Genomic DNA, 27,560 nt, shown 5'->3' on the forward strand with positions numbered 1-27,560 from the left:
CCTAGAGAAAAGGAGGCTGAGGGGAGACCTTATCACCCTCTATGACTAGCTGAAAGGAAGTTGTAGCAAGGTGGGTGTTGGCCTCTTCTCCCAAGTAAAAAGTGATCAGACAAGAGGAAATGGCCTTGAGTTGCACCAGGGGACATTTAGATTGGATGTTAGGAAAAATTTCTTCACCAAAATGGTTGTCAATCATTGGAACAGGTTGCCCAGGGAAGTGATAGAGTCACCATCCCTGGAGGTATTTAAAAGACATGTAGATGTGGTGCTTAGGGACATGGTTTAGTGGTTGGACTTGTTAGTGTTAGATTTACAGTTGGACTCGATCTTAAGGGTCTTTTCTAACCTAAGTGATTCTAAATGGTATTCCATGGGGAATCAAATGTTGAATCTCTTTGACTGCTACAGCAAAGGACAGTGCCAGATGATCATGGTCAGTGGAAGGGCCTTTGTGTGCCACTTCTCCGTAACATTCCAAAATTTTAATTTTGGGCATCAAATAGTACAGATAGCCAAGTGCCTCTGAACAGTTGGACATTCCTTCACCCAAGTGGTGAGGCAAAAGTTAGTGTGCTTTAAAAAGCTTCTAACAGGTTCTGAAACGGTTAGATAGGACACCTGCTCCCACCAAAGTAAAGTTTAAGAGCGCTCCTTTGAGCTCCAGTTATTGAATAAGAAGTCAGCTAAGACTCTTGTGTATTTACCTTTCATTGATCCATTTACTTTAGGTTGATCCTAAAAGATCAATGGATTTTCTGATAAGCTTACAGGTCTTGTTTCTCCACATGTGGAAAACTCCCCTATTACTCACTCTAGCAGACAGGAAAATACAACCACACCCCCACGTTTTTTCTTGCCAAAGCACACTGTCTCATAGCAACTGTCTCTGAAAATGACTAGAGAAGAGTTTGCGCAGAGGAGGAACAAAAACTGAACTAAGGAACAACAAGAGACTATTAAATGTTACTCATCTGTTTAAATTTCGGCCTCTATGGTAAAATGAGAAGCCAATAGCATCTTCCAAAAAGATGTGAAGCTAGAAGCAAATTACTGTAAATCACTGGACGTTTTGTGTAGCAGTAACTAAAAAACTGGCGATGATCAGATGTGTCTTATTGTGGTCAACGGCTCAATGTCCAAGTGGAGAATAGTGACGAGTGGTGTTCCTCAGGGGTCGGTACTGGGACCGGCACTGTTCAACATCTTTGTCGGCGACACGGACAGTGGGATCGAGTGCACCCTCAGCAAGTTTGCGAACGACACCAAGCTGTGTGGTGTGGTTGACATGCTGGAGGGAAGGGATGCCATCCAGAGGGATCTTGACAGGCTGGAGAGGTGGGCCCGTGCAAACCGCAGGAAGTTCAACAGATCCAAGTGCAAGGTCCTGCACGTGGGTGGGGGCAATCCCAAGCACAGCTACAGGCTGGGCAAGGAATGGATTGAAAGCAGCTCCGAGGAGAAGGACTTGGGGTTATCAATTGATGAGAAGCTCAACATGAGCCAGCAGTGTGTGCTTGCAGCCCAGAAAGCCAACCGTGTCCTGGGCTCCATCAAAAGAAGTGTGACCAGCAGGTCGAGGGAGGTGATCCTGCCCCTCCACTCTGCTCTGGTGAGACCCCACCTGCAGTACTGCGTCCAGCTCTGGGGGCCCCAGTACAAGAGAGACATGGAGCTGTTGGAGCAAGCCCAGAGGAGGGCCACGAAGCTGATCAGAGGGCTGGAGCACCTCTCCTGTGAGGACAGGCTGAGAGAGTTGGGGTTGTTCAGCCTGGAGAAGAGAAGGCTCTGGGGAGACCTTATAGCAGCTTACCAGTACCTGAAGGGGCCTACAGGAAAGCTAGAGAGGGACTGTTTATCAGGGAGTGTAGTGACAGGACAAGGCGGAATGGCCTTAAGCTGAAGGAAGGTCGATTTAGATCAGATGTTAGAAAGAAACACTTTCCTGTGAGAGTGGTGAGGTACTGGAACAGGTTGCCCAGAGAGGTTGTGGAGGCCCCCTCCCTGGAATTGTTTAAGACCAGGTTGGATGGGACTTTGGGCAATGTGGTCTAGCGGAGGGTGTCCCTGCCCACAGCAGGGGGGTTGGAACTAAATGATCTTTAAGGTCCCTTCCAACCCAAACCATTCTATGATTGTCTGTGCTTCCCAGAACAGAGTAGGACAACTATGTAGTAGGACTACGTTAAAAGGGTATAAGCAAAGTTTGTTAGTCTCCTAATTTGAAACTCAGGAACTGACCACCACGAACACCAGTGCTCCCTTGAATACTGTAAGGTGATCAGGGTGTGAACAAGAGCCTTCTCTCCCCAAAAGAGATTTTTTTTTTTTTTTTTTTTTACAAGAGACTGAGCTTGCCTAGGAAAACTGGACATTCAAACATGAAATGATCCCATAAGGGTAAATTCAACAGCTGCAGACTTCACTTTAAGAAAATCATAGAAATTATTCTCAAAGCCAAAAGGCCTTCAACAATCGGTCTCAAACTAGATACTTAAGAAATTATCACCACAGGAAAAAAGTAAATCAAGACAGGCTTGAGGAGAGACTAGAGTCAAAAGCCCTAAATTGTACAAAAGACAAATAAGCTTTTTAGTCCATAGCATCCCTACCTCCTGGGCTTCATTAACAAAAAAAAATAAGCTTCAACCTATCTCAGAGCTCTTAATGGCAGCAGGAGAAAAAAACCACAACTGCTGAGGACTTCATATTTCCTCCACCCAGTCGTACAAGAAAAAGTGTTTTCAGGAGTCATTAATCAATGAGACTAGCTGAAAAGCATTCACAACAATGGCTAACTTTAGGGTCTCTATGGTGTCTCATAGAAGTTAGTGCCCTGCTTATCTCCAACAGTCTTGTAACCCTTTGTAAATACATGGATTCTGCAGCCAACTGCAAGTGGCTGTAAGGCAGATAAGGCTTCCAAAGCTATGACTAAAAGTCTGGCATAGTCTAAAACATTCAAAAAGAAGAAGGAAGAAGAGTTTTCACGCCCAATTTGGAAGCTATTGACTTGCCCACACTCTTTTGTAGAGTTATAGGAAGGAATGATAAAACTTACTGGCAACTCCAACAGAGAAGCCCGAGAAAGTTAAAAGACTGATATTTCTGATGAAAGAAAACACACCACAGTTAGTTGCCTGGTGAGAGAAAGACAGTGTCACCTCATTTAAGTGACTAGAGACACGGAGAATGAGAAGGCAGTAGTGGCAGTCAGTGCCTTACATGTCTTCCTGAGGCAAAAGACCCTTGTAAGTGCTTAGGTATACATAAATGCACATGCACATTATATCAGGATCTGAAGCCTCCACATTTCACAAACAAAAACATAGTAAGATCTTTAGGCATAAGGCTTCTGAGAAATCCACAAGCACTACAGGAAGCAACAGCAGCCATTTAAGCTTTTTTTAGTGGGTTTGTATCCTTAGATTTAAACTTTGTTTTTTCATTTAAGATCTAGGTCGTAAACAGTGCCAGTCCCACAATTATGATCCAACATTAACTAATATGCTGCCTAAAGGTAACCATCATTTGAATTATGTGTTTTTCCTTACATCCTAACCTATTGCATCACATAGTTCTGTGCTATAAAATAATAGCAAACCCATCTGTAGCGGACCACTACTGTATGCAGTTTATCTCGACATTGCCGTCGCACCATCATTTCCCTGCATTGACGTCCTGCCTCGCAGGGCACTGGCCCCCCCCCATTGCGGTCTGCGGACAAACGCCACCATGCGCATGCGCAAGAGCCAGGGCGCGAAAAGGCTTCCTGAGGAGGCAGGATGTACCGCACGACGGGTGCTGCCACGCGCATGCACAAGAGGCAGGGCGCGAAAAGGCTTCCCGAGGAGGCAACACGTACCGCGCGTGCCGCACGAACGGCATGTACGCAGCCGCGATCTGCGCATGAGCATGGGACCCTATATAAAGGGGCACACGTGCTCTGGTAAGCAGTGGGGCTTTCGTCCTCCTTCCTCTTCTCCTCGAGCATCTTCCGGGACCTGCTTCGACAAAACCTGCGACGCTTGGACACTACAGAGGGAGCTAACGGAACATCACTGGACTCAGAGTGGTGGTAATTAGACTCGTCCCCGACTTGGTCCCTTCCCCTCTATCTCACTACCTCTCTATCTCTCTGTCTCTCCCCCCCTCCCCCTCCTTGCTCTTCACCGCTCTCCAGGTTGTCTCTTCATATACAGTCCTTATCCCCCTGTTCATAAAAAATAAAGCCAAAAGGTTGTACAACATCTGACCTCGTTTGTGTCTTAATCTCGCTCTTGGGATCGCATCGAACCCTCCCCGATATCGGATCGGGACACCATCCCAGCTGGTGAACACATTACACTGGCAATTCCCCTGGTTTGGGATATACCTATGTCTGGTTTTCTGAAATCAGAACTTCCTTCTGTCCTTTTTTCTACACATATTCTCTGATGAATGCAATGCAACAGAAAACACAGCAAGATCATACCTTGCACAGCAGCAATATATTTCAGCTCCATTTGAAAACAGTGGGATAAAGATCATTTAGTATGAGTTACTGGACACCTACGTCTGTAGTTCACCACCATGAGTGGTACTGAAAGTGGTGCAGAGTAGTTCGTACTTCATGTTTAATTTCAAATAGAAATAAACAGTATTATCTAGCCCTCTTATAATTACTATAACATAGTCAAATATCTCTACTTGTGGTAAAGGGAATACTTACTCCATAATTTATTTTACTCTTAAATCCAAAAGCTGAATGGCAAAGAAAAAATATCTCAGCTTTCTTAATGTATCTCATATACCACATGTATTTCATTGGTAAGATCCATATCCATTTTATACAAGATAATGAAAAAAAATTAACACAACACCTGTTTGCTTCTTACAGAAAGACATCATCAAGCAGGATCAAAACACCCTCAAGTACAACATAAAAAACTGTATTATCATCAAATGACTATCACTTAAACATTTATTTCCCTTGACATTTTTAATAGAATAAAATCTGCTTGCTTTTACAATAAATCAGCAACTTTCCAAAAGTCCTTTCAGTAACTATGAAGCTGCATCAAGAGTTTAGTATACATACCTCGGTGCTTCCTCCACAACTTTTTGGTTTCTCCTTTGAATGGAACACTCTCTTTCATTCAACCACAAGGCATTACCATGTTTATCTGCCAAAACCTGAAACAATAACACGCTGCTATTAAACAGATGCATACATATGGCCTTTTGACTATTATGTAGCATTGAGTTAGTTGAATTTAAAAATAATTTTTTCCAATCTAGAAATAAAGGTTGGGAAAAAATGCTAGTGTGGAAAATTAATTGTATATGAAATACTAATGGAATGCTCCTTCAAATTTTGAACAGGATTAAAGCCGTTATATAGAGTCTATATACGGCAAAAAGCACTCACACCAAAATTTGTGAGAAGCTCAGAAATTAGAAGTCAGAAGACTGAAATAAGATTAAAACTACGTTTTCAAGCATTTGAAATGGTATTGCATAATGAAACTACTCAGAAGCATATTGTTAAGCTATATCTTGTGTCAAGGAAGGAGAGAAAAATCTCAAAGGATGCCAAATTTTGCACCTGAATTACACACAAAAGTTTTCAGAAACAATGGCTAACAGAGCTTTCTCAGTAGGCAAACCACAGCACCCTATTTTTAACAAAGAAGAAAAGTCTTCACAAACTTTGCAATCTTTTATTAAGAAAAATAAAATTTGCTACTTCCTCAATACTTTCAATGGAAATGAAAGCAGTAGTTTCAAGGAATTTCTCAAAAATCAGGTGTCAGCTACAGCTGGCTTCAGCTTCAGTTCATGGAAAAGTTAAATACACAGTCAAGCATCTAGATTCAGCTACCTAAATTACATGTTAGAAAAAATACAAGTTTGGCATAACAGTACTCTCACTTGATTCTGCAACATCAAGCTGGAAGGCAAAGTAAAAAAGAAAACTCTATCTCTTTATGAAATTGACTGTATGGTGCAGCCACTTCCAATAGCAGGATACTAGATTCGAAGATTCAAGTAGACTTCTCCCAATCTTATGATTCTTATGACTATACACTTATTCTTGGAACAATTTCTTTCATTGCAGACCACACCTGCTCCCTTTCTTCCTTATAAAATTTTCCCTCTAATCCAATTTTTTTTTCCATCTTCCTGCTCTGATCTGCGGGAACCTGTGCCAATATTCATGCTTCATTCTTTAGTAGTGCAGTTCTACACTGAAAACAGACAAGATAAAAAAAAGGAGACAATCTTCCTCAAACTGTGTGAACTCAACCATATCTACTCCCATTTGTGACAATGAATCTGTATTATTTATTATTCCTTTTAGCACTACGGAGCTAGTATGGCACTAAGCAAAATGAATTCCTGCATCTATGACACCAATGTTTGCTGATGCGTGAATAATCTGGGTAGATGTGACTGAAAACGAGGCACTGATCTCATGAAGACAACTCACATGCACTGTACAGCATCAGACCCAGAGTGCTCTGCGCCCTACAGCATCAGACTTCTCTTTTCCTCACAAATTCTGTTGCACTCCCATAAATTTATGGAGCTTTCTAAGGGAAAAATCCCCTCCGAAGAGTTCTACAAGATCGATGACTTTGGGAGTTCCTAAACTACAGCTCATCCCAGAATCCTCTTCCCTGCCCAGGGGAAGGTTTAGCAGCAGCACGAGGGTACTGCAGCCAACTGCTAGATTCTGTAACAGGCAACTCAGTACAGAACCAGGAAGGAAAAAAAAATAAAAATCAGCAGCATCTAAAGCAACTTCCTGCCCGAGTCCTAACCCATCCAATTCAGAACTAAACATCATGGAGGTCTACAGAAACTCATTTGGGAGGACAAGAGATTTTAATTTTTTTAGTTTTGTTTTGTTCTTTTGTCAATATTTAAACAGTACACCTGGGGCATAACATGGTACTTGATGCACAAATCACTGTCCTGTAAGTAGAATGATTCCTCGTAAGCACTTCCATTTCATTGTTAGAAAGCCTACAACTCACAGAATTCAGCCTCACCAAAACAAAGAAACAAACTAAAAAGTCCTGGAATATTTCAATAAAAATGACTTCCTGTGCTTCTCTTCTCTCTCTCTCTCCATTTTTCTGAAGGGAATAATAAAATATTTTTCAAGTCAACTAGTAAATATTTTTTCAGGACATTTCCTGTATCTTGATTTCTGCAACCTAGATCTTAAAATAAATGTTTTTCCATTATCAGTTAATACGGCTCAAAAAAATTTTAAGGAAATATATGCATGAATATTTATTATTAAAATGTGATTAGAGATAGAATAAGGCAAACAACATCTAGTGTTAGGCTTTTACTTTAATTTTGGGTCCACTGTTTTCATTATCAGAAACTAAAGAAGATACTTCATAAAACAATTATATTTCAGAAGACATTTACAGAATGCTGAAACCATCTACTTTGAGACGGCATGAGATTTTAGTACGCATCACACTAAAAATGCATGTCACGGCCACAGGTTTTTTTCTAAATATCTAAATATTTCTAAAAGAAAATGTCCCATTTTGTGGGATTAGACGATTATGACATTAGTATACACACTATGTACATTTATATGCCAAAATAATTAAATATAATGTATTGCAACCTCTCCCACATGATTCAGCTAAATTCTATTTCCAGTTGTAGGACTGCTATTTAGCCAAGCAATAGACATTCCATGTACTCTTACTTTAAACTCAGATCCTTCATATCAAATATTTCAGGAGAACAAGACTTCAAATCAGTTCAAGCATAAAGTCTATTTGGACTCTATTTTCCTGTTAATTGTTTTAGTCTTTTCTCATGTTTTACAAAGTGATTGTTTTATAGCTAGACACAGGAAACCCCTTATTTAACATTTTTAACTACCAATGCTTTGGAACTATACGAGAATGTTTAAAAAAGTTCTATTTAAAAGTTACTGCTAAATTAATAAATATTTGGCATCTGGTCTCAAATTGTTTGTATATTTAGCAGTTTGAAAATGAACCAAGGTCAATGTCCTAAAGCTGATTAGAACATGAAGTTAAAATGATATGTTATGATATTGTTAAAAGGTACCATCAAAGTGTATGTGTGAGGAAAACAACATTCATTGTACACTTCTTACAAATAAAACTACAAATTATTAATGGCAAAGCTATTTTGTTTAATCTAGGTGAAATTGTTTGACTGTTCTTAATTACAGTGCTGCCTAATTTTTTTTTTGAAGAAACCTTTTTTAAACTTGAAGGAATCAAATAAAAGCTGCTTCCAACTGACAAAAGTATGGAGGAATCAATCTCATCTAACTTCAGTCATCAAAGAGTCAGTAGGAACCTGCTGAAGCTCCCAAACCTGAAAGCATTGAAATGAATAGATCTTTAAGGTGTACTCATTTGCATACCAAAAAAAAACCCGAAAGACATAGGTAGCCAAAAATTATTAGCCATGACAGGAGAATATAAGAAGATGCTCTAGCAATCTGACCTCTTGTAACTTAAGATAAATACTGAAACTAAACATTCACTATACACTTTCCGCGACCTTCCGCGACGGCAGGGTTTAAAGTTCATTTTTTACAGACTGCTTTTTCATTACATGTATGCAATAAGTTAGCATGTGCACATAAAATAAAAACACAGGCAGTATCAAGTTGTGGGTACATATCTGGCAGAGTAAAAAATGTTAAATATTTCTCTCTGACAAATCAATCCACGCTATCAAATTTATTGTTGCTGTTTCATTCAGTTATTGAGCTACTGTCAAAATACTTCAGGCTCTCACTGTAAAAGAAAACATGCCACAACTTAGAAAGAGTTTATATTTCAGACAAAAATTAATGAAATTTCTGTTGAGGAAACAGACATACTCCACATAGATTTCTTGTCAGGAAAGATTATTTCAAGGCTATTGACAAACTCAAGTTAGTTGCCTACATAAGATCAAACACATCAAAAATTTTCAAGGCATAATTTTGTTAAAGAATCTGTCCAAAACAAACAAGTCTTGTTTTGTACTAGCACATCTGGCTTAACACTAGATCCAATAAAAGATAAATGCTCACAATGCAGAAGTTGAGGAGAATACACCTGATTTTGAACCAAAACCTGCCCAAAATGGGACACAAATCCTCCTGAGTCCTCAGGGAGCATTAGATACTTCAGAACAGAATCCAAAACACTGACAAAACCACCTAGAGCTTGCAAGACAAATGTTAATCATAGCAGTGCTTGAACTACATCCTCTGCTGCGCTGGAGCACTGCAATCAGGATCCAGAGTTCAAGCTCCAGCCCTCAGGACAGATGCCTACAACCTTCTCCCCCCCACCCCCCCCCCCAATGAATTAAGCACGGTTCATTGTCTTCCTGCTAAAGAAATGCTAGAGAATAAAAACAGGAAGGCTGTATTATGCATGATATCCATGTGGTTTGAGCAATGGCCCAAGACACAGGAAAACACAAGACTCCAGGCCTTTTTTAGCAGAGCATTTGAAATGTTTTGAACTTTAATTTATGACTTCAAACCTTATTAAATAAACAAACACTAATTAATAGTAGTACTAGTAATAACAACAACAATACAAACCTGGATTTCTATGTGACGAGGGTTATCGATAAACTTTTCTATCAGTAAGCGATCATCACCAAAACTTGAAGCAGCTTCTTGAGATGAAAACCTAAAACCTTCCCTTGAATAATGAAAACAAGAATAATAATCTGTATTTTAAAAGTTCAGTCAAGTCTTGAATTACACAAGGAAAAGGAACGCTTATTCATTCCAGTCATCTGGCAACACACGCATCCAAAATACAAGTTTTACCATTTGCATTTGATTCTTTAATAAGCATCCTCTTTTTCTTTCTTTTCTTACAAAGAAAACCTACATTCTCAAAGCACAGAGAATTTCAGCGTGTTTAAAAAGTCTGGGCATTTACAGCAATTATTTGTATGAATTTTTTTTGTTGGCATTTTCTTCTGTAAAAGTAATAAATATTTTTTTTTTAAAAACCATTAATTACAAAGTACTTGTTATACTGTAGGTGAAGGTGAAGATCACCACTATTCAAGGTACACAGCCCTCTTAATACTCAAGAACAGCAAAGGTTAGTTGCACATTAATTAGATGAAAGAACTGCAGACCTTGTAAATTCAATCACTGAACACACAACCTGAACATGCAATACTTTATAAGGCATACCAGCTGTGCTACTATTTTTTCTCTGCATTAAAGTGGAATTGAGTGTTATGCTGCACATTCCATATACTTACCTCTGTTTTCTCTTTTACATATGTAATTACTCAAAGATTGTAAGATTTTCTATTCATTGACTTTATTTTTCATGGCAGAAAGATTGCTCCTATGGGGCATAACTGCTGACAAACAACTCCAAGTACAGCTTTCTCAGGCTCTTCAACATATGGCATATTAGTCCCACTTACGTTGACACGTATGTAAAGTTTGGGCTAAATTTCTGCGGGACTGACTACTGAAATGCAACAGCTCTGATATTTGTACCCAGAATAAGAACTACAGCACAACCGAGCTGAAGTTTCTGTGCCTTCCATCTCTCGAATCTAGGTCAATTCCACAAACAAAACCTGGACAATACACCCATGAGATAGGCAAATTTATAGTATAAAGAAGTGTATATTTAAAAGGCATTTCTTCACCTTTTTTCAAGGCTGCAGAATAATATATGGTATAATTTTGAGAGATTATATTCAATGTACAATCTTTCCTAAGTTAATATTTAACTTCAATATATTGAATTACTTAATAAAGAGAAAAAAAGGACAAAATTTGTTATTCTGTACAGTACCTGATCTGCAAAGAAAACTAAAGTGAGATAGCAAACAGCCATACAGTGTTTGAGCTTATTGAAACAGATTTAGACCTATTTTAACTCCTATATCAAAGGCTCTGTTTACTTTTCTACACATTCTATCACACAGTTTTATGCACAATTGATTATTTTTCTTTCATTGAAGGATGTGCTAATTAGAAATCTAAACTGCAATACTTGTTAAAAAAGAGTCAGGTGGCTAATTATCTAATCCATACATCTGTAAATCTTTTTAAATTATATATAACAGGAATGACTATCTCAGGTATTCTGACCTTGTGTGTATCTTACAAATCTGTGCAGTTGCATTTGTTCAGTGATCAAAATTACCATAAACACACTTTACCTTCCTTAAAGAGATCATACTAACCAAATGGAGATGGGTCTGAGTCTCCTTACGAATATTTAAAATTTAAAAAAAAAAAATCTGTTTAAGCTAGAAAAGAATTTGCATTTGGAACTTCATCATTTCACCAAGTAGCAGCCCTACAGTGCCTCACTGCAAGGAATATGCTCCCCACGCAGCACAACCACACCAATACGTGTGACCAAGTCCAAAACTTTCCTGTCCACACTAACCCCAGAAGAAAAAGCGCAGGGAAACTTGGGAGAGGGAAACCTGAGCTTACTGCCCTTGTCTGGGCCCAGGTACAGTTTACCATACAAGTAACATGCTGTCTGCAGCCTAACCAAGCCCTGATGCTTGACAAGACAATCATTCAGGCTGAAACACCTCACCTATATGAAGGCCATCAATGATACCTCTCCACTACAACTCAGAGCAAAGAGGCACTCTGGTCAGAGGGTTCCTGATAAGGGGCTCTGCGCAGACCTACACTCCAAACACTAATCGCCTACTAACACAGTCATCTTCACAGTCCTCCAGTGCCAGGCATCCGCACTAGACTGAGGGGCAGGAAGGACGGACCATCCATTAGGCACTACTTGGTACCCCACGCTACAGGGACACCAGCCAGGCTGGTACACAAGGAGTACAACAAGCAGCAGCAGCTGCTAAGAGGGGCTTTGGCAGGAAATACTTTTGGTAGTTTCTTATAAGGAGGAGTTGGTGGTAGAGGAACTTTTAACAGCAGGGTTGAGGAGCGTGTTTGCCATTTCGGTTGCAAGTTCTTTACTCAGGCAAGATTTTCTGTTGAGGTAAGCTTTTTCTTAGGTTCTCAGTAACTTTTAGTGGCAGATTTCATTTTCTTCCTATATGCAGATATGCTGCTTTTAGGTGCTTCCATTAGCTTCTATTTCCCAACTCATAGACTGACAGACTGGTTCATGATGAACAGAGGCCCGTAGCTTTCTGCTGCAAGGATGACTTGCACGCCAGGTCAGCCACCTGGAGACACACACTGCCATGAGGTCAGTAGGCTGGAGCACTGCTAACAGTATGGCCCCATGGAGAACACCCAGTGACTCCACAGCCCCAGCTGCAGGAGTACCCATCACACACCAGACGCCTTGACTCAAGCTGGGCTTAGAGCAGGGGGCTGAAAGGCCACCACAGCCCATGCCTAAGGCAGGCAGGGAACACCTCTGCCTCTCCTCAGGGGCACAGGGGGTCATGCTGGTGGGAGCTGCACACTAAACACTGGAGTCATCAAGGGAAGAAAAACAAAACAAAAAAAATCAAGAGGCTCACCTCAAGCAGCAGTACATAAAGGCATGTGGCTAAGGAAACAAACAGGAGCTGAAGCCTGAATACAGACACAGAACTTGCAATGTCCTTAGAATAACTGACATGGTGAAACATTTCACACAACCTGCAGTGCTGCAATGAATGGCTACCCAATCTTTAAGACAGGCAGCAGGATAGCCTTGCCCTTTTTTATGAAAGGGCAGGTCAAATACATGGATCTCTTCTTGGGAAAGGGCAAGAGGGTGAGAGCTGGAAGATCTGGATCAAGAAAGAGGCCAGTAGGGGTAATACTGCAATGCAAATTTGTTAACAGTTTACCTACTCAAGCTGACAAAGTGGACAAATTCTTCTTTAAGCACCTCAAAGTCTCCAAGATCCTGAGAGTTTCTGTGGTTTTGTTTGGGGTTTTCTGGGCTGTGAGTTGTTTGGGAGGCAGAGAGATTTTGTTTGTTTGTTTCTGGGTGGTTTGGAGTTTTTTGTTTGTTTGTCAGGTGGGGGCAGTATCTGTTGGTTTGGGGTATTTTTTACCAGGTAACTAACCTCCCTGACATCTGTTGGAAAAGCAACACAGATCACCACAAGCAAGCTGGGAGACTTCTGATGGATGTTGGGGATAACTTTTCAACACAGACATTAGGTGGGCTGAAAAAGAGGAATTACCAGTAGCAGAAGAGGATGGAATCAAGAATCTCTTGAGAAATCAACCCATACAAGTCAATAAGATCAGATGGGATGCTAAGAGAGGTAACTTATATAATTGTGAGACTGCTCTGTCATCTTCAAAAGGCTTTGGAGGTCAGGAGAGATTCCTGATGACTGGAGGAAGACAAACATCTTTGAGAAAAGCATGAAAGAATCAGGAAAACAAGCTGGTCAGCTTCAATTTAATTGTGGGGAAGAGTCATGGGGGAAGATCTTCCGAAAGCTATTTCTAGATACACAAAAAAGTGACTGAGGACAGACTGAATTTACCAATAGTATCATGCCTGACTAATCTACTTGTCTGTTATGACTATATCTATGAATTACAGGCCAACAGTACATATCTCAATTTTAGCAAGACCTTAATAATCTCCCACAGCATCACTGTTTACATGGTAGAATGTTACAGTCTACATAGACTAGATGGGTGAACAACTGGCTAGATCATTGGGCTCAAAGTTAGCAGCTCTATCTCTACCTGGAATCCAATACAAGGTAATTTCCCCAGGAATCTACTCTCCTGGAACCAGTTTAACCTCTTTATTGTTCACACAGAGTGCACCACCACCAGTCTGTGGACCACGCTAAAATAGGGTCATCAATATACTCAAGGGCAAGGCTTCATTTCAGAGAGACCTAGACAGTCTAGAGGAATGAGCTGACAAGCATTTTGTGAGTTTCCACAAGAACAAACACAGAGTTCTGTATCTAACAGTCTACCCTCCCCTGCATCAGTACAGTCTGTGGAACTGACTGGCTGCTTATGACAACTTAGAGGTCCTGGTGGACAACAGCCCATGATGCAAGTGAGCAGTGCACCTTGACAGTAATGAAGGCTAATTGAACAGTGCGATGTAGCAACTGCTACCCACCAGTAGACTAACAGGAGATATTATTTCCCTTTAGTTAGCACCTATTAACCACATTTGAAATACTGCATCCAGTTTTGGACACTTAATACTCAAAGATATTGATACGCTCAAGTAAGACAGAGCACACCAGAATCAGCAAAGTCAACCAGGCTTGTTGAACATGAAAGACACCAAGGCTTTAGCAGACATCTAATAACAGCTCTTCCAGTATTTAAAGAGAAGTTTACTAAGGCAATGGACCCAAGCTCTTTATGGCAGCACACAACAGAAAAATGAGACAGTGGTCATAGAATCATAGAATCATCACAGAATGGTTTGGGTTGGAAGCGACCTTAAAGATCATCTGGTTCCAACCCCCCTTGACATGGGCAGGGACACCCTCCACTAGACCACGCTGCCCAAAGCCTCATCCAGCCTGGTCTTGAACACTGCCAGGGAGGGGGCCTCCACAACCTCTCTGGGCAACCTATTCCAGTGCCTCACCACTCTCACAGTAAAGAGTTTCTTTCTAACATCTGATCTAAATCAACCCTCCTTCAGCTTAAGGCCATTCCCCCTTGTCCTGTCACTATACTCCCTGATAAACAGTTCCTCTCCAGCTTTCCTGTAGGTGCCCTTCTGGCACTGGAAAGCCACAATTAGACCTCCCCGGAGCCTTCTCTTCTCCAGGCTGAACCACCCCAACTCTCTCAGCCTGTCCTCACAGGAGAGGTGCTCCAGCCCTCTGATCAGCTTCGTGGCCCTCCTCTGGGCTTGCTCCAACAGCTCCATGTCTCTCTTGTACTGGGGCCCCCAGAGCTGGACGCAGTACTGCAGGTGGGGTCTCACCAGAGCAGAGTGGAGGGGCAGGATCACCTCCCTCGACCTGCTGGTCACACTTCTTTTGATGCAGCCCAGGACACGGTTGGCTTTCTGGGCTACAAGCACACACTGCTGGCTCACGTTGAGCTTTGCATCAATCGATAACCCCAAGTCCTTCTCCTCGGGGCTGCTTTCAATCCATTCCTTGCCCAGCCTGTAGTTGTGCTTGGGATTGCCCCCACCCACGTGCAGGACCTTGCACTTGGATCTGTTGAACTTCCTGCAGTTTGCACAGGCCCACCTCTCCAGCCTGCCAAGGTCCCTCTGGATGGCATCCCTTCCCTCCAGCGTGTCAACCACACCACGCAGCTTGGTGTCGTTGGCAAACTTGCTGAGGGTGCACTTGATCCCACTGTCCATGTCACCGACAAAGATGTTGAACAGCGCCGGTCCCAGTACCGACCCCTGAGGAACACCACTTGTCACCTTTCTCCACTTGGACATTGAGCCGTTGACCACAACTCTTTGAGTGCAACCATCCAGCCAATTCCTTATCCACCAAGTGCTCCATCCATCGAATCCATGTCTCTCCAATTTAGAGACAAGGACGTCGTGCGGGACAGTGTCAAATGCCTTGCACAAGTCCAGGTAGATGACGTCAGTTGCCCTTCCCTTGTCCACCAATGCTGTAAACCCCATCACAGAAGGCCACCAAGTTTGTCAGGCACGATTTGCCCTTAGTGAAGCCATGTTGGCTGTCACCAATCACCTCCTTATTTTCCATGTGCCTGAGCATAGTCTCCAGGAGGGTCTGCTCCATAATCTTGCCAGGCACAGAGGTGAGACTGACCAGTCTGTAGTTCCCTGGGTCTTCCTTTTTCCCCTTCTTAAAAACGGGGTTTATGTTTCTCCTCTTCCAGTCAGTGGGAACTTTGCCAGACTGCCAGAACTTCTCAAATATGATGGAGAGTGGCCTGGCCACTTCATCTGCCAGTTCCCTCAAGACCCGCAGATGCAACTCATCAGGTCCCACGGACTTGTGCACCTTCAGGTTCCTTAGATACTCTAGGACCAGATCTTCTCCTACAGTGGTCGGTTCTGCATTCTCCCAGTCCCTGCCTTCTACAACCTGGGCAGTGAGGCTCAAGCACTTGCCAGTGAAGACTGAGGCAAAGTAGTCATTGAGTACCTCAGCCTCCTCCATATCCTGGGTAACCAGGTCACCCGTTTCATTCCAGAGGGGACCCACATTTTCCCTCGTCCTCCTTTTCTCACTAACATGCCTATAGAAGCTTTTCTTGTTGCCCTTGTCATCCCTGGCCAGACTAATTTCTGTCAGGGCTTTGGCTTTCCTAACCTGATCCCTGGCTGCTCGGACAGTTTCTCTGTATTCCTCCCAGGCTACCTGCCCTTACTTCCACCCTCTGAAGGCTTCCTTTTTCTGTTTGACTTTGCCCAGGAGCTCCTTGTTGATCCACGTGGGCCTCTTGGTGGTTTTGCTTGACTTCCTCTTTGTTGGGATGCATCGCTCCTGATCTTGGAGGAGGTGACCCTTGAATATTCGCCAGCTGTCTTGGGGCCCTCTTCCTTCCAGGGCTTTGTCCCATGGTATTCTACCAAGCAGATCCCTGAAGAGGCCAAAGTCTGCTCTCCTGAAGTCCAGGGTAGTGAGCTTGCTGCACGCCCTCCTCACTGCCCTGAGGATCCTGAATTCCACCATTTCGTGGTCACTGCAGCCAAGGCTGCCCTTGAGCTTCACATCCCCTACCAGGCCCTCCTTGTTGGTGAGAATAAGGTCCAGCATGGCACCTCTCCTCATGGGCTCCTCTATCACTTGGAGGAGGAAGTTATCATCGTCACATTCCAGGAACTTCCTGGATTGCTTGTGCTCAGCTGCATTGTCCCTCCAGATGTCAGGGTGGCTGAAGTCCCCCATAAGGGCCAGGGCTTCTGAGCGTGAGGCTGCTCCTATCTGCCTATAGAGGGCTTCATCTGCTCGGTCCCCCTGGTCAGGTGGCCTGTAGCAAACCCCTGCTATGATGTCCCCTACCCCAGCCCTCCCTTTAATCCTGACCCATAGGCTCTCAAGTTGGCTCCTCATCCAGCCCCAGGTGGAGCTCCATGCACTCCAGCTGGTCATTGACATACAGGGTGACTCCCCCTCCTCGCCTGCCCTGCCTGTCCTTCCTAAAGAGCCTGTACCCTTCCATCCCAACACTCCAGTCATAGGAGCTATCCCACCACATCTCTGTAATACCAATAAGGTCATAGCCTTGCAGGCACACACATATCTCCAGCTCCTAAGTAAGGAGTTTCCAACTGGATGTAAGGAAGAATATGACTGGAAAGAACTGAGGAACAAGGCAGGCTGTTTAGAGAGGCTGTGGAATCTCAACACAAGACCTAACTGGGCAGAGCTCTAAGCAATCAGCTTCAAATTCAGCACTGATCCTGTTCTGAGGATGAAACTGCATTAGATGATGTCCCTAGGTCCCTTCAAACATAAAAGATTCTACATGGGGAAGAACAGGATGTCTTTAAAGGTTCCTCTCTTTCCCCACAGTATATGTGTATTCACATGGAAGTATAAGTTGTACAAAAGCATTTATTGATCTTGCCACAAGTTTTCTTGTGGTTGTCTGAAGTGAGATAGCTCGTGCCAACTTTCTGCCTCCCGCTCCAATTAAAGCAGCAATGCTGATTTTATGACAACCAGTTTCTTTGGAGGCAGCCAGACACTAATGAAAAACTGCAGTCATTATGTAATATTTCAGTTTCCAATATCAGGAATAGTAAAAGAAAATAGTCTTTCTTGTCAAGGCCAGAATTAGAAAGGCCATCTAGTTAAAAACAGATGTTTGATAACCATTAGTACAGTAGAATCCCTCTAAAACTGACTGGTAGGCTAAGGAACCAATAAATACTCAAATGTTGTTTGATTTTACACACAAAACCAACATCCATTGCTTCAGCTTGACTCCAATTTCTTAAAAAACCTAAAATGATCTAGTCACAGCATTTTACATATGTTTACACATGTAGCTGGCATGGAAAACTGTGTTTTAAAAATACCAGGCTTTAGGAAACACCTTTCTTCACTCATCCAGTTGACTCCTTCCCCTCACCTGAAGGCTTCTACAGGACAGACCTGTGCAGGACAGACCAAGGATACCAAACCCATACACTCCCATTTTTGCAGAGCAGTCTGACAGGCCAAATGCACTGCTTTGAGCAGGTAATAAAACTCAATGTACAGGCTTGTAATAGGGAATGCTGTTCAGTTTCTTAAAGCATTATCCTACAATACTGCACATTTCAGATTTCTTTTGCCTTGGGAGGTGGGGGATTGAGAATGATTTTTCACACATTATTCCACTTTAACTTCTTCCAGTTCCACTGCTCATTCCTTCAGAACCACTGGATCATTACAACATCAGGAAAAAAACCTTCAACAGATGTTTCTGAAAGAAGGTGGAAAACTACAGAAAACGATTGCAGACTACAAAAAAAAAATTTGCTGGTAGTTCTTCCACATATCCTGTTGATCCATCCCAGTGAAGAGCAGCAACTGTGGAACAGTGAAAGTAAACACAGCATGGCACCATAGGACCACAGAAGAGAAATTATAAGGGGTTACTGGAATTTGAGAATGGATGTTTGACTTAAGTTTTAAAAATTGGCATAAGTCAATAAGCAAGAATTTAAGTAACAGGACAATTTCTATTTTCCTGTTAAGTTAAAGGCAAAATCTTTCATCCCTCTAAATATCTGTTGCTGGAAGCTATCCTTGTTGAAAGCTTTCAAAACAGATACTCACTAAGCACGCAAGATTTCAGTATCTAGGAAGTTACAGAAGTTGAAACAATTGGGGGGTAGAATTAGCATAAAGCTCCAAATTTCTCAAAATGGAATTGTTAGACAATAATTCAGTACAAATTTCTAACTTAGGTTATCACATTTGCAGCTGAAACTACTGACTAGAAAAAACTAATCTTTATCTGCAAATCCATGGAGTTTAAAATAAAGGCCAGTAGTTCCTGTATGATTACCTCTGATACCAAACCTACAAGCCAGTAAGTATCTTCATGTGCAAAAATCCATCACAACCTCTGCCGGAAAATTTAAATCTGTTCTTTGGTGAGGACAGGGTCATCAAATGAATTCCTTTTTGGAGCTGCCAGCAGACCATTTGAAGCCATGAAGCCTAAAGTCTTAGCTACAGGTACAATTGTTATAAGCATATCGAAAGCAAGAGAGCCTTCTGTTTCTCCATAATCAAAGAAGGAATGATACAGAAAATTTCTAGATATTCAGACACCTGTACTAGTCACATTTTGTTGTGCTTCATAAGGTTGCCTATATTTGGAAAGCACTGTCCAGTCAGGCTCTCTGGGATGCAAGCAGAGGCTCTTCACATACAGGAACAGAGGTGGGATGAGCAGCTACACTGAGAGAGAAGTACTTTTAGATACATACAGCAGGAAAACTTTCTCATGCTGTGAAGAACCTACAAATCTGAATTCAATATAAACTGCTCTTCAGAAATCTACACTTCATTTTCAATACAATTTCAAGTGAGTATCTATTATGTGAAGAAAGGGCAACCTAAACTCAACTGACCCAAACCGAGACTAGAGATCACATTAGAGTGAAGATAGGGTTATTTTCATTTCAGATGTGGGTTAGTGGCTTGAATTGAATATAAAATTCTGCACTAGAACTTTGGCCAAAATTTCAAAAAAAGCAATAGAAGTGAGAGTTAGGAGGGATTCATATCTGAAAGAATACAACAGCAGCCCTACCCAGATAAAAAGGCAGGGAGCAACATGGCAGCCATCCACACATGCACATGAAGAGCTATTTCAAGAAAAAATAATTCTAACAGTGGTAAAACTATTTTAATATTTCTAGTTAGAAATACTAGCTGGAAGTTACAGAAATCTTAGCTACAGCTGGAGTAATACCATAATATTTAGAGAATCTAAGAAAATTCTCATCACTAGGGATATTTAAGAGATGTGAAGGATGAAGCACCAGTAAATTATCACCATGAATAATTCTGTAACAGTAGCAGTTAAGTCATTCACAAAGGTCTTTTTCATTTCCAATGGTTATTTCCATGTCACACTACACAGTACATTTAAACCTTCTTTTAATATTATGCATAGTCAATTCAGACAAGAAAAATTTTCAGCTATCCTGAAAATCCAAAAGTATGTTTCAAACAAAATTAGGTTATCAGGCTTTTTTTTTTTTTTTAATAGCATTTGGAATTAATCCCACATGACAAAGCCAAAGCAAGTTTACAAATCAAAATATTATCAACCATTCATTGCACTCATCTTGCATCTATAAACCCTGAAATACAAAAGGCCATTCAGATACTGGCTTCCCAGAGGCTGTTAATAGCTGAATATTAGTTTCTTTTTTAGGATTACCTGGATTTGGATGCAGCAAGACAATGAGGTCAACAACTTTTCATGAGATATCAAAATTATCAGATACGTTTTGTCAGTAACAAGTTGAGTCACCTTCAAAACAGTCAGATGTTGTTCTTCAGACACACAAAGGAACAGCCTTAGTTCCATAATGCAATTAATGGACATGTACAACAAACTTGTTACAATCTCACAGATATTTCTTCAAGACAGACTATGAGAGAAACTCAGATGCTCTATTTCATATGTACATGCAAAATAATGTTTCTATCTCCAGTTCTCTTAACCTCGCTTTTGTCTTTCTGCAACAAGTACTCTGCCAACTTAATTTTGCCTTCATTCCTGCTTACACGTAAATGTTAAAATAAGCATTTCTCCTTGATATAGGATCAGTAAGTAGTGTTGATCTGTGAGCCAGTCTAGATGTTCTTTCTCCAAACACTTTTTAGATATTACTCTATAAAATTATACTGTAAAGACAAGGCTTGCATAAATACCCAAAAGGATTATTATAAGAGCACCACTAGCAAATAGGGACCTAAACGGTATTTCAAAGGCTTTCCACAAACAAGACTAGAACCTCAAACTAGTATCACTGGGTCAGAGCAATATTAAGTTAATTTTGTATGCAAATGTACAAAAAACATCTCTAGCTGACTTCTGTTGATACCAATCAGCTCTATCTTTCTCAACAACAACCACAACTTTTCTCCAAACCAAATTAGCATTTAGATCCAGTTTTCCATTTTTAAACAGTTACTTTAATCGAGCTCCTTTACTCCTTTCTGAGCAAAGAAGAAATAAATGCCTTCCTTTTAAGTCCAACAGATGCAATTGCTGCCTGAACAAGATCAAGGCAGTAATTTTGGATTCTAAAGCAGCAGGAACAAAGCATTCTTGTAAGAAAGCAGGTTACTCTAGATCTTCATTCTAATGTGCAAAACTATTTTCCTATTTAGATTTGAATATAAATGGGCTAGAGGTAGCAAGGTACAAAAACCCTCATGCTTTCTTTAAATCTAAAATTTAACTGCTAGCCATTCATTGGTTTTTTTTCCATTTTTTAGGTTTTGACAAGCAAAAAATTTAATAGGGAACAGAAAAATATGACAGGGCAGTCTTGCAGGTGACTAAATTAAACTAATGAAAATTTGATTTGTACTTTGAGTTGATTCCAGCATATGTGCTGCTCTCCCCACGTGGAAAGGAAAAAAGTTTATCTCACTTTGGATCAAACAAGCTTTTTGTTGCAAGTCTGAAAAAAAATCCAAAACACATTTTTCTGTAACATCAGTGGCATATGGGGCTGAAACCAAGCTCCTCACTGTCAGAATATCAACAGAGAATGGATTGTAAAACTCGTCCAGTCAATAACAAACCATCTTGAAGTGTTCAGGATTCAGACAACCATTGTGAGACCTGAAAATGTCTGTGTATTTAAACAAACATTGTTTCAAACAGGCAAAAGCACAATAGTTTGCTGAGACAAATATTTTAAATGCAGAAGTACACAATTTGTTAGAGCACATTCTGGAAACACTGTGTTTCCACACACGAATAATCAGTCTCATCAACTTTAACAGAATTAATGGCACACATTAATGTTTGAGAATCAGGGCCAATAAGTATTCTACCTAACACACAGACAATTAATACATCAGCATTCTGAAAGGCATACAGCAAAGTGTTATTTACATTCATACATATTTACAAAATGTTATTACAGTCTATCATTGGACTAAAGGCAGCTGTAAGTGTTGGGTTTTTACTTAAATTAATGGACCATGTTTTGTAAGGTTTATGCAAAAATTAATTTTCAATAGACACATGCAAACTCCCAAAGTGTACCACTCACTATATGAAAAGGAAAAACCCAACTAATATCCAATTTCTCTGCTTAACATTTCATATCTGCTCAACTGTCAGCTCACAGTCCCTTAATGGGACTTCAGTAACTGCCGTATTCATCAAGGCAAGCTTTTGGACAGCATCTCACCTGGTCTCTTCATCATCCCAAGCGATTCTCATGCCTTTCCCACCACCACCTGCTGAGGCCTTGATCATGACAGGGTAGCCTAACAGCGGGGAACAATTAGACAGAAGTTCAAACTTTGTTCAGTTGGTCAGAGGAACATGACAACTGACCACATGTCCAATAATGCCAGTAGACAATAACTTCGTTTATTAAAACACTTTGTTTGGAGGGAAAGGAGAGATTTTTCTTTTCAAGACTTAGCTGTCAGTACTGTGATTTCTGAAGCCAAGAAAGGTTGTCTTCTCCATTTCATTTATACCAAAAAGCACTGAATGAATTATTTCTAAGTAACAAAGTGATTTATGAATAAAGGCATTTGACCTTTTTAAGCTCACATTTCTTTAGCAATAAATTTTTGTTCCTTTTTTTACTGCTGAAATAAGCTATAGCTTTGATAAAATTATTAAAAAGATTACTAGCAAAAATGAGGAGATCTTCATAAACTATTTATTAGTCAATAGATTCAGTAAGCAAACCTGTATCTTATCAACACTTCTGGTGCAGTACATTTTAAGTAACAGCACCTCAAAAGAGCTGTCCTGCTCAGATACTATGTAATAAATATCATAAAAAACAAATTATTACACTTTTTTCAATAAAAAAGTATTTTCCCCAAACCAAGAAGTAGTTAAAAAAAATGAGCAGCATAAATCTGACATCTTTGTGCACAACTGGTAGTATTTTACTCTCAGAACAAGACACCTTAATACGGCTATGAGTCAGGACCTTAGTTTTCAGATAGCTAGGAAAGTACAGTAACAAAGTATGCTGTTTCAAAGCAGATTCAGTAACGATTATCTTGTAGTACAATATTTTAATTCAAAACAACTTCCTAAACCAATTTCTTACTCATATCAGTGAACGTCACCTTTCTCACATGAACATACAGAAATTTGAAAATTAAGGACCTAATTAGAAATTTTTTGACATTTCTAGGATATAGCGGAAAATTCTTTCAAGCCTTTGGTCTCCAGTATGTTTAATGAAAATCACCAAATTAAGCCAAATATCAGACCAGTTGATATTGCCTGGCAAGAAGAGTCCACGAGTCCTTGCAAATTGAAGACCCATTCTATAAAAGGCTTTGATCTGGGGACAGAAAGGGACATTTGAATATGGCTCCCAATAGAAACGGTCAAGTCTGCTATCATGTGTAACTAATGCTTACGGTTTCTTTCTGGAATGCAGATCTACTCTTACTCTGTCAAGTGACAGTGATACAGTACATCCACACCTCCCCAAAGTCATTTGACTGAAAGGAGGTTCAGGAGAAGATAATTAAAACCAGAAAGATCTGGAAAATCTTTTGCTTAAATAGCCCGAAGTGAACACAAAAAAGAGGCATGGTACAAGCATAAGAAACAGAGTAGTGTTGATTGGAAGACAGGAAAGCGGCAACAGTACAAAAGAACATCAAATTAACAAAGAAACAGCAAAAATCAATAAAATAGTTTCCAACATAACATGTTATTAGACTGTGGAACCCCACGCTACAGAGCATTCATGTGGCTGAAAGCCGCAGAAAGGTAAAAGATAAGCATATGAAGAGCACAAATCAAGTTCCTCTAGGCAGAGATGACCAAAAGGCTGTAAATCTTCATGCTTTAGAGTCTAAAGTATTTTCTAGTTAATAGGTATATGGGTAAGATGAAACAGAGCCATGCAAATACACTTGCTAGACTGTCTCTTAAGTTTTTTTATTAAATATCTGCTGTTGCCCACAGAGGGGTATGGGACAAGTCACAATGTGCTGGATACAGAACCATATTAAGTATTTTCAAGGTCTCTACAATCCCAGAGATAAAAGGGCACAGGCATAACAACTCAAGATTGCACACAGCAGACGGTGAAGTTCAACTCATTTTCATGAAATGCAGTATATGCAACATCTTCACAGGTAGAATTTATCTATGCTGTTGCTGCTTTTCTAGATCCCTGTCAACTGCCAGGCTCGCAGACAAGTCACTGGCAATCTTGAAATAAACCAAAAAGCACATTTTGTATGATTGTTCATGCAAGACATGAGATTTAACCAGTTAGCAGTTGTGAATTTAAATCTCTGGGAACACTATCACCAGCTGAAGACTCCCACTAGAGAGTCTTCAAGTCTGAAATAAGCATTGTTTTTAGCCTTATATTGCAAACTCACTATGGCAATTTCCATCACCTAATCTACCTTATTCAGTGTTATATCTACTTGAAAAATATCAAGATCAATTATACTAACAATTTCAGTCTAACAATATCAGTCTCTTGAATGGCTTGCTGATTTTAATACTGTGAGCAGAGTCTAGTCCTAGTGTACTGTTCTTTTGTTTCAACAGCAAAATAGGCATGCTGGCAATGAGCCTTGGCAAGTCTTTATATGCTACAGAAAACAAAAGTTGATATATCACAACTATCAGACTGGATACATGGATTACCAGTATCACTCACCACGTGCAGAACACTTTGCCTTCCCCTGCTCCCTTTATGAATACTGATCATACGTGTCAACCGCACTTGTAATTAGGCAGTTACAGATCCCAGAGAACCACAATATAGTTAAAATCAAATCAAAGTAAGGCCTGTTTTGAAAAGATGCATACAGCTTTTTAGGTTGAGAAGGAAAAATTCTTTGCAATAGACCTCTACAAGTTAGAATGACAGTTAGCCAGTCCCCTTAAAATAAGGGGACTTGGACTTTTGCTCAAATACACCTTTCCACACTACTTGCTCTCTGGGGCACTGAACTAAACTGGCCAATACCAAAGACTGATGTGCACTCAGACAGGGCAGGCTTTGTAGAATCTATGTTTTGTGTACATATTGGATATAGGACGTTAGGATCGGGATGTGTTATTTATCATTCTCCTAACCACTTTTGCACTAATTCAGCAGCAATTAAAATCGCTGAAGTATGCTCACATAGATTGGTTGGATTAGTTGTGGGAAGAGAGAGGCATGCAAACAATTTTTAAGAGCACTTGTAAGAACCCACGACAACAGCAACGAAGAGTCTCACAAAGCAGGCATATTTTTAGTAGGTGTTAGGTTTTCAACCCTTCCCTCAAACTAGACACCAATTTACAGGAAATTAAAACTGCATGCAAGAATAAAAACTACTTTTGTTCTGTAGCTTTACATTCTCACAACACATCTAAAGGACAGGTCTAAAAAGATCTTAGAAAGCAGGAAATAAAAAGCCTTCAAATTTGAAGGTCATCAGGCAATTTTTTGCTGTTAAATGGGTACTATTAAGACTGCTTTGTTTCCAGGGTGGTTACTATTCTGAGAATCTAAATGGTAAAAGGAGCAAACAAGCTTCTGATGTCCCACAGTTATTAGTTCCCATCCTTTGCCACCACCATGGTTTTAGACTCATTTAATCATTTTTATAAAGTTGCAAGTAGTAGGCCGCAGAATACATTGTGCAATATCAGTTTAAGCAACATTGCATGTGACAATACCAGATTCTCTTCAATATCCATTATTGAAAAACTAGTACGAACTAAACCCACATAAAATGAAACCTAACAAAAACATGGTTTTCACCTCTTCAGTTTTGTATAGACTTTCATTTAGTTTAATTGCCTGCACTTCATAGTTGTTTAGTTCTTTCAAACAAACTGAAGAGTAAGACTTTCTGGAGTTTCATCAATGCTTCCGAAGTCAAGAAGCTAGAAGTTCTTAATGTACAACTTACAGACTTAAAAGCAGCATGGGCAAAGAGCCAATATGATTAAGCACTACAGAAAGGATCGCAAGAGAACAGCCCACACAGACAAATAGAGAAAAGAAACTATAGAAAGGAGCCTATACAACAATTTGTGCCCAAGCTTCTTCCAGTTCCTGATTTAACCTAGTATCTCTGTCACATTGTCTCTTGGCAACTTGGGAGAGCACATCTCAAATGAGAGGCAAAAGGTAGGTTTTACTCCTGTACTTACAAAATTTGTATCCATAAGTCACTGAAACAGGTAAAGGCAGCATCTCAACCCAGAAGAGCCATGCTCCACTACTACTGCATCTTTGGCCAGAACGTAGCAGGGAAAAACAAGAAAAAACGCAGGCAGCAAGAGAACATTACACAGTGTTTTAGAGTTTTAAGTGCTGACCCACAATGACTTTTTTTTTTTTTTAAGTAATTACTTATGCATTCTTAGAAGACTGAGGTTCTGGATAAGTGAAATTAAAAATAATCTGAAAGTATTCAATTGTATCTCAAGTGCCTTATACATGAGCACAAATGCATTATATACCTAGGAGACTTCAGTTTCATCCTATTTTAGATCCTTTGAAATTACAAACTATTGGATTTTATTCTGATCAGCAGGCATGATTAGACAGAAGGTTAACCAAACTGATCGACTGGTCAAAACACGGGTAGGAAAAAGCTAGAAAGGACATTTTTCTTTCACTACATGACATCATAGCATAAACCTTTTTTGTATCAAAATGGTTTAAGAATTTGCCATCTAGATAAAGCACCACCAAGCTGTCTGTAATTGACTTAATATCGACAGATTTAAGACTGCATGATATAACGACCTCCACAGTGCTACTGATGTCAAAGACAGGAACCAGTCAACAGAACACCAGAACAACTCAGAAGAAAATTAAGCAAGAATACATTTTAAAGGGTATCTAGGAAACCAGTGAATGCCTTCCAACATACATTAATTAAAAGTGCTTTAAAAATACTTGCAGGAAATCTTTAAAAAACAAGAGCAAGAAAGGCTATTGAAATAAAAACTAAACTGACATAGTCATAATACTATGTATGCCCTTTTTAAGGGCTAAACCCAATTTTATTTACAGTTCTCCTCAGAATGTTCCAATTTGGTTGATAACCTCTTCCTTTTGTTTTTGCTCCGATAAGAATGATCGGCAATCACTTGATTTCCCAACAGGGACATAAAGGCTGACCCACAGAATCAGCTTAAAATCCAGCCAAGCCTACACTGAGGGGTTTCAGGGGAGTTAATCAATGCAGGGTAAGAACCCCAACTTAAACTCCAAGTGGAAAGGTGTTACAGAGGAAAAGTCATCTGCAGCAGTGCAAATCCAAATTTCTATTTGGCACATAAGGCACAGCCATAGTTTGACACAGGTGAGATGTATTTGTAGCTACATCAGTAAAAGCAGCTACAAATGTAGATACATCCTTTCGATTATGTACCTGCGATGAACCTAAATAGCTTCTCATGGCTACTGTCTCTTAAAATAAAA

The 27,560-nt window shown here is 40.3% G+C and overlaps 1 protein-coding gene across 2 annotated transcripts in view; it reads right to left on the reverse strand.

The window, feature by feature from the left end:
- PCCA (propionyl-CoA carboxylase subunit alpha) overlaps nt 1-27,560 on the reverse strand; it is a 302,667-nt gene that overhangs the window by 181,748 nt on the left and 93,359 nt on the right. For both annotated transcript variants that reach the window (XR_012833141.1, XM_075740848.1), the window contains exons 9-11: nt 22,311-22,389; nt 9,596-9,698; nt 5,078-5,172 (exon numbers count right to left, since the gene is read on the reverse strand). Coding sequence is in view for 1 of the 2 variants with exons in the window: in XM_075740848.1 (XP_075596963.1) it covers nt 5,078-5,172; nt 9,596-9,698; nt 22,311-22,389 (277 nt within the window). In the remaining variant the exon portion in view is untranslated. The remainder of the gene's footprint in view (nt 1-5,077; nt 5,173-9,595; nt 9,699-22,310; nt 22,390-27,560) is intronic.

This window comes from Balearica regulorum, chromosome 1, assembly GCF_011004875.1.
Source record: "Balearica regulorum gibbericeps isolate bBalReg1 chromosome 1, bBalReg1.pri, whole genome shotgun sequence".
NCBI lineage: Eukaryota > Metazoa > Chordata > Aves > Gruiformes > Gruidae > Balearica > Balearica regulorum.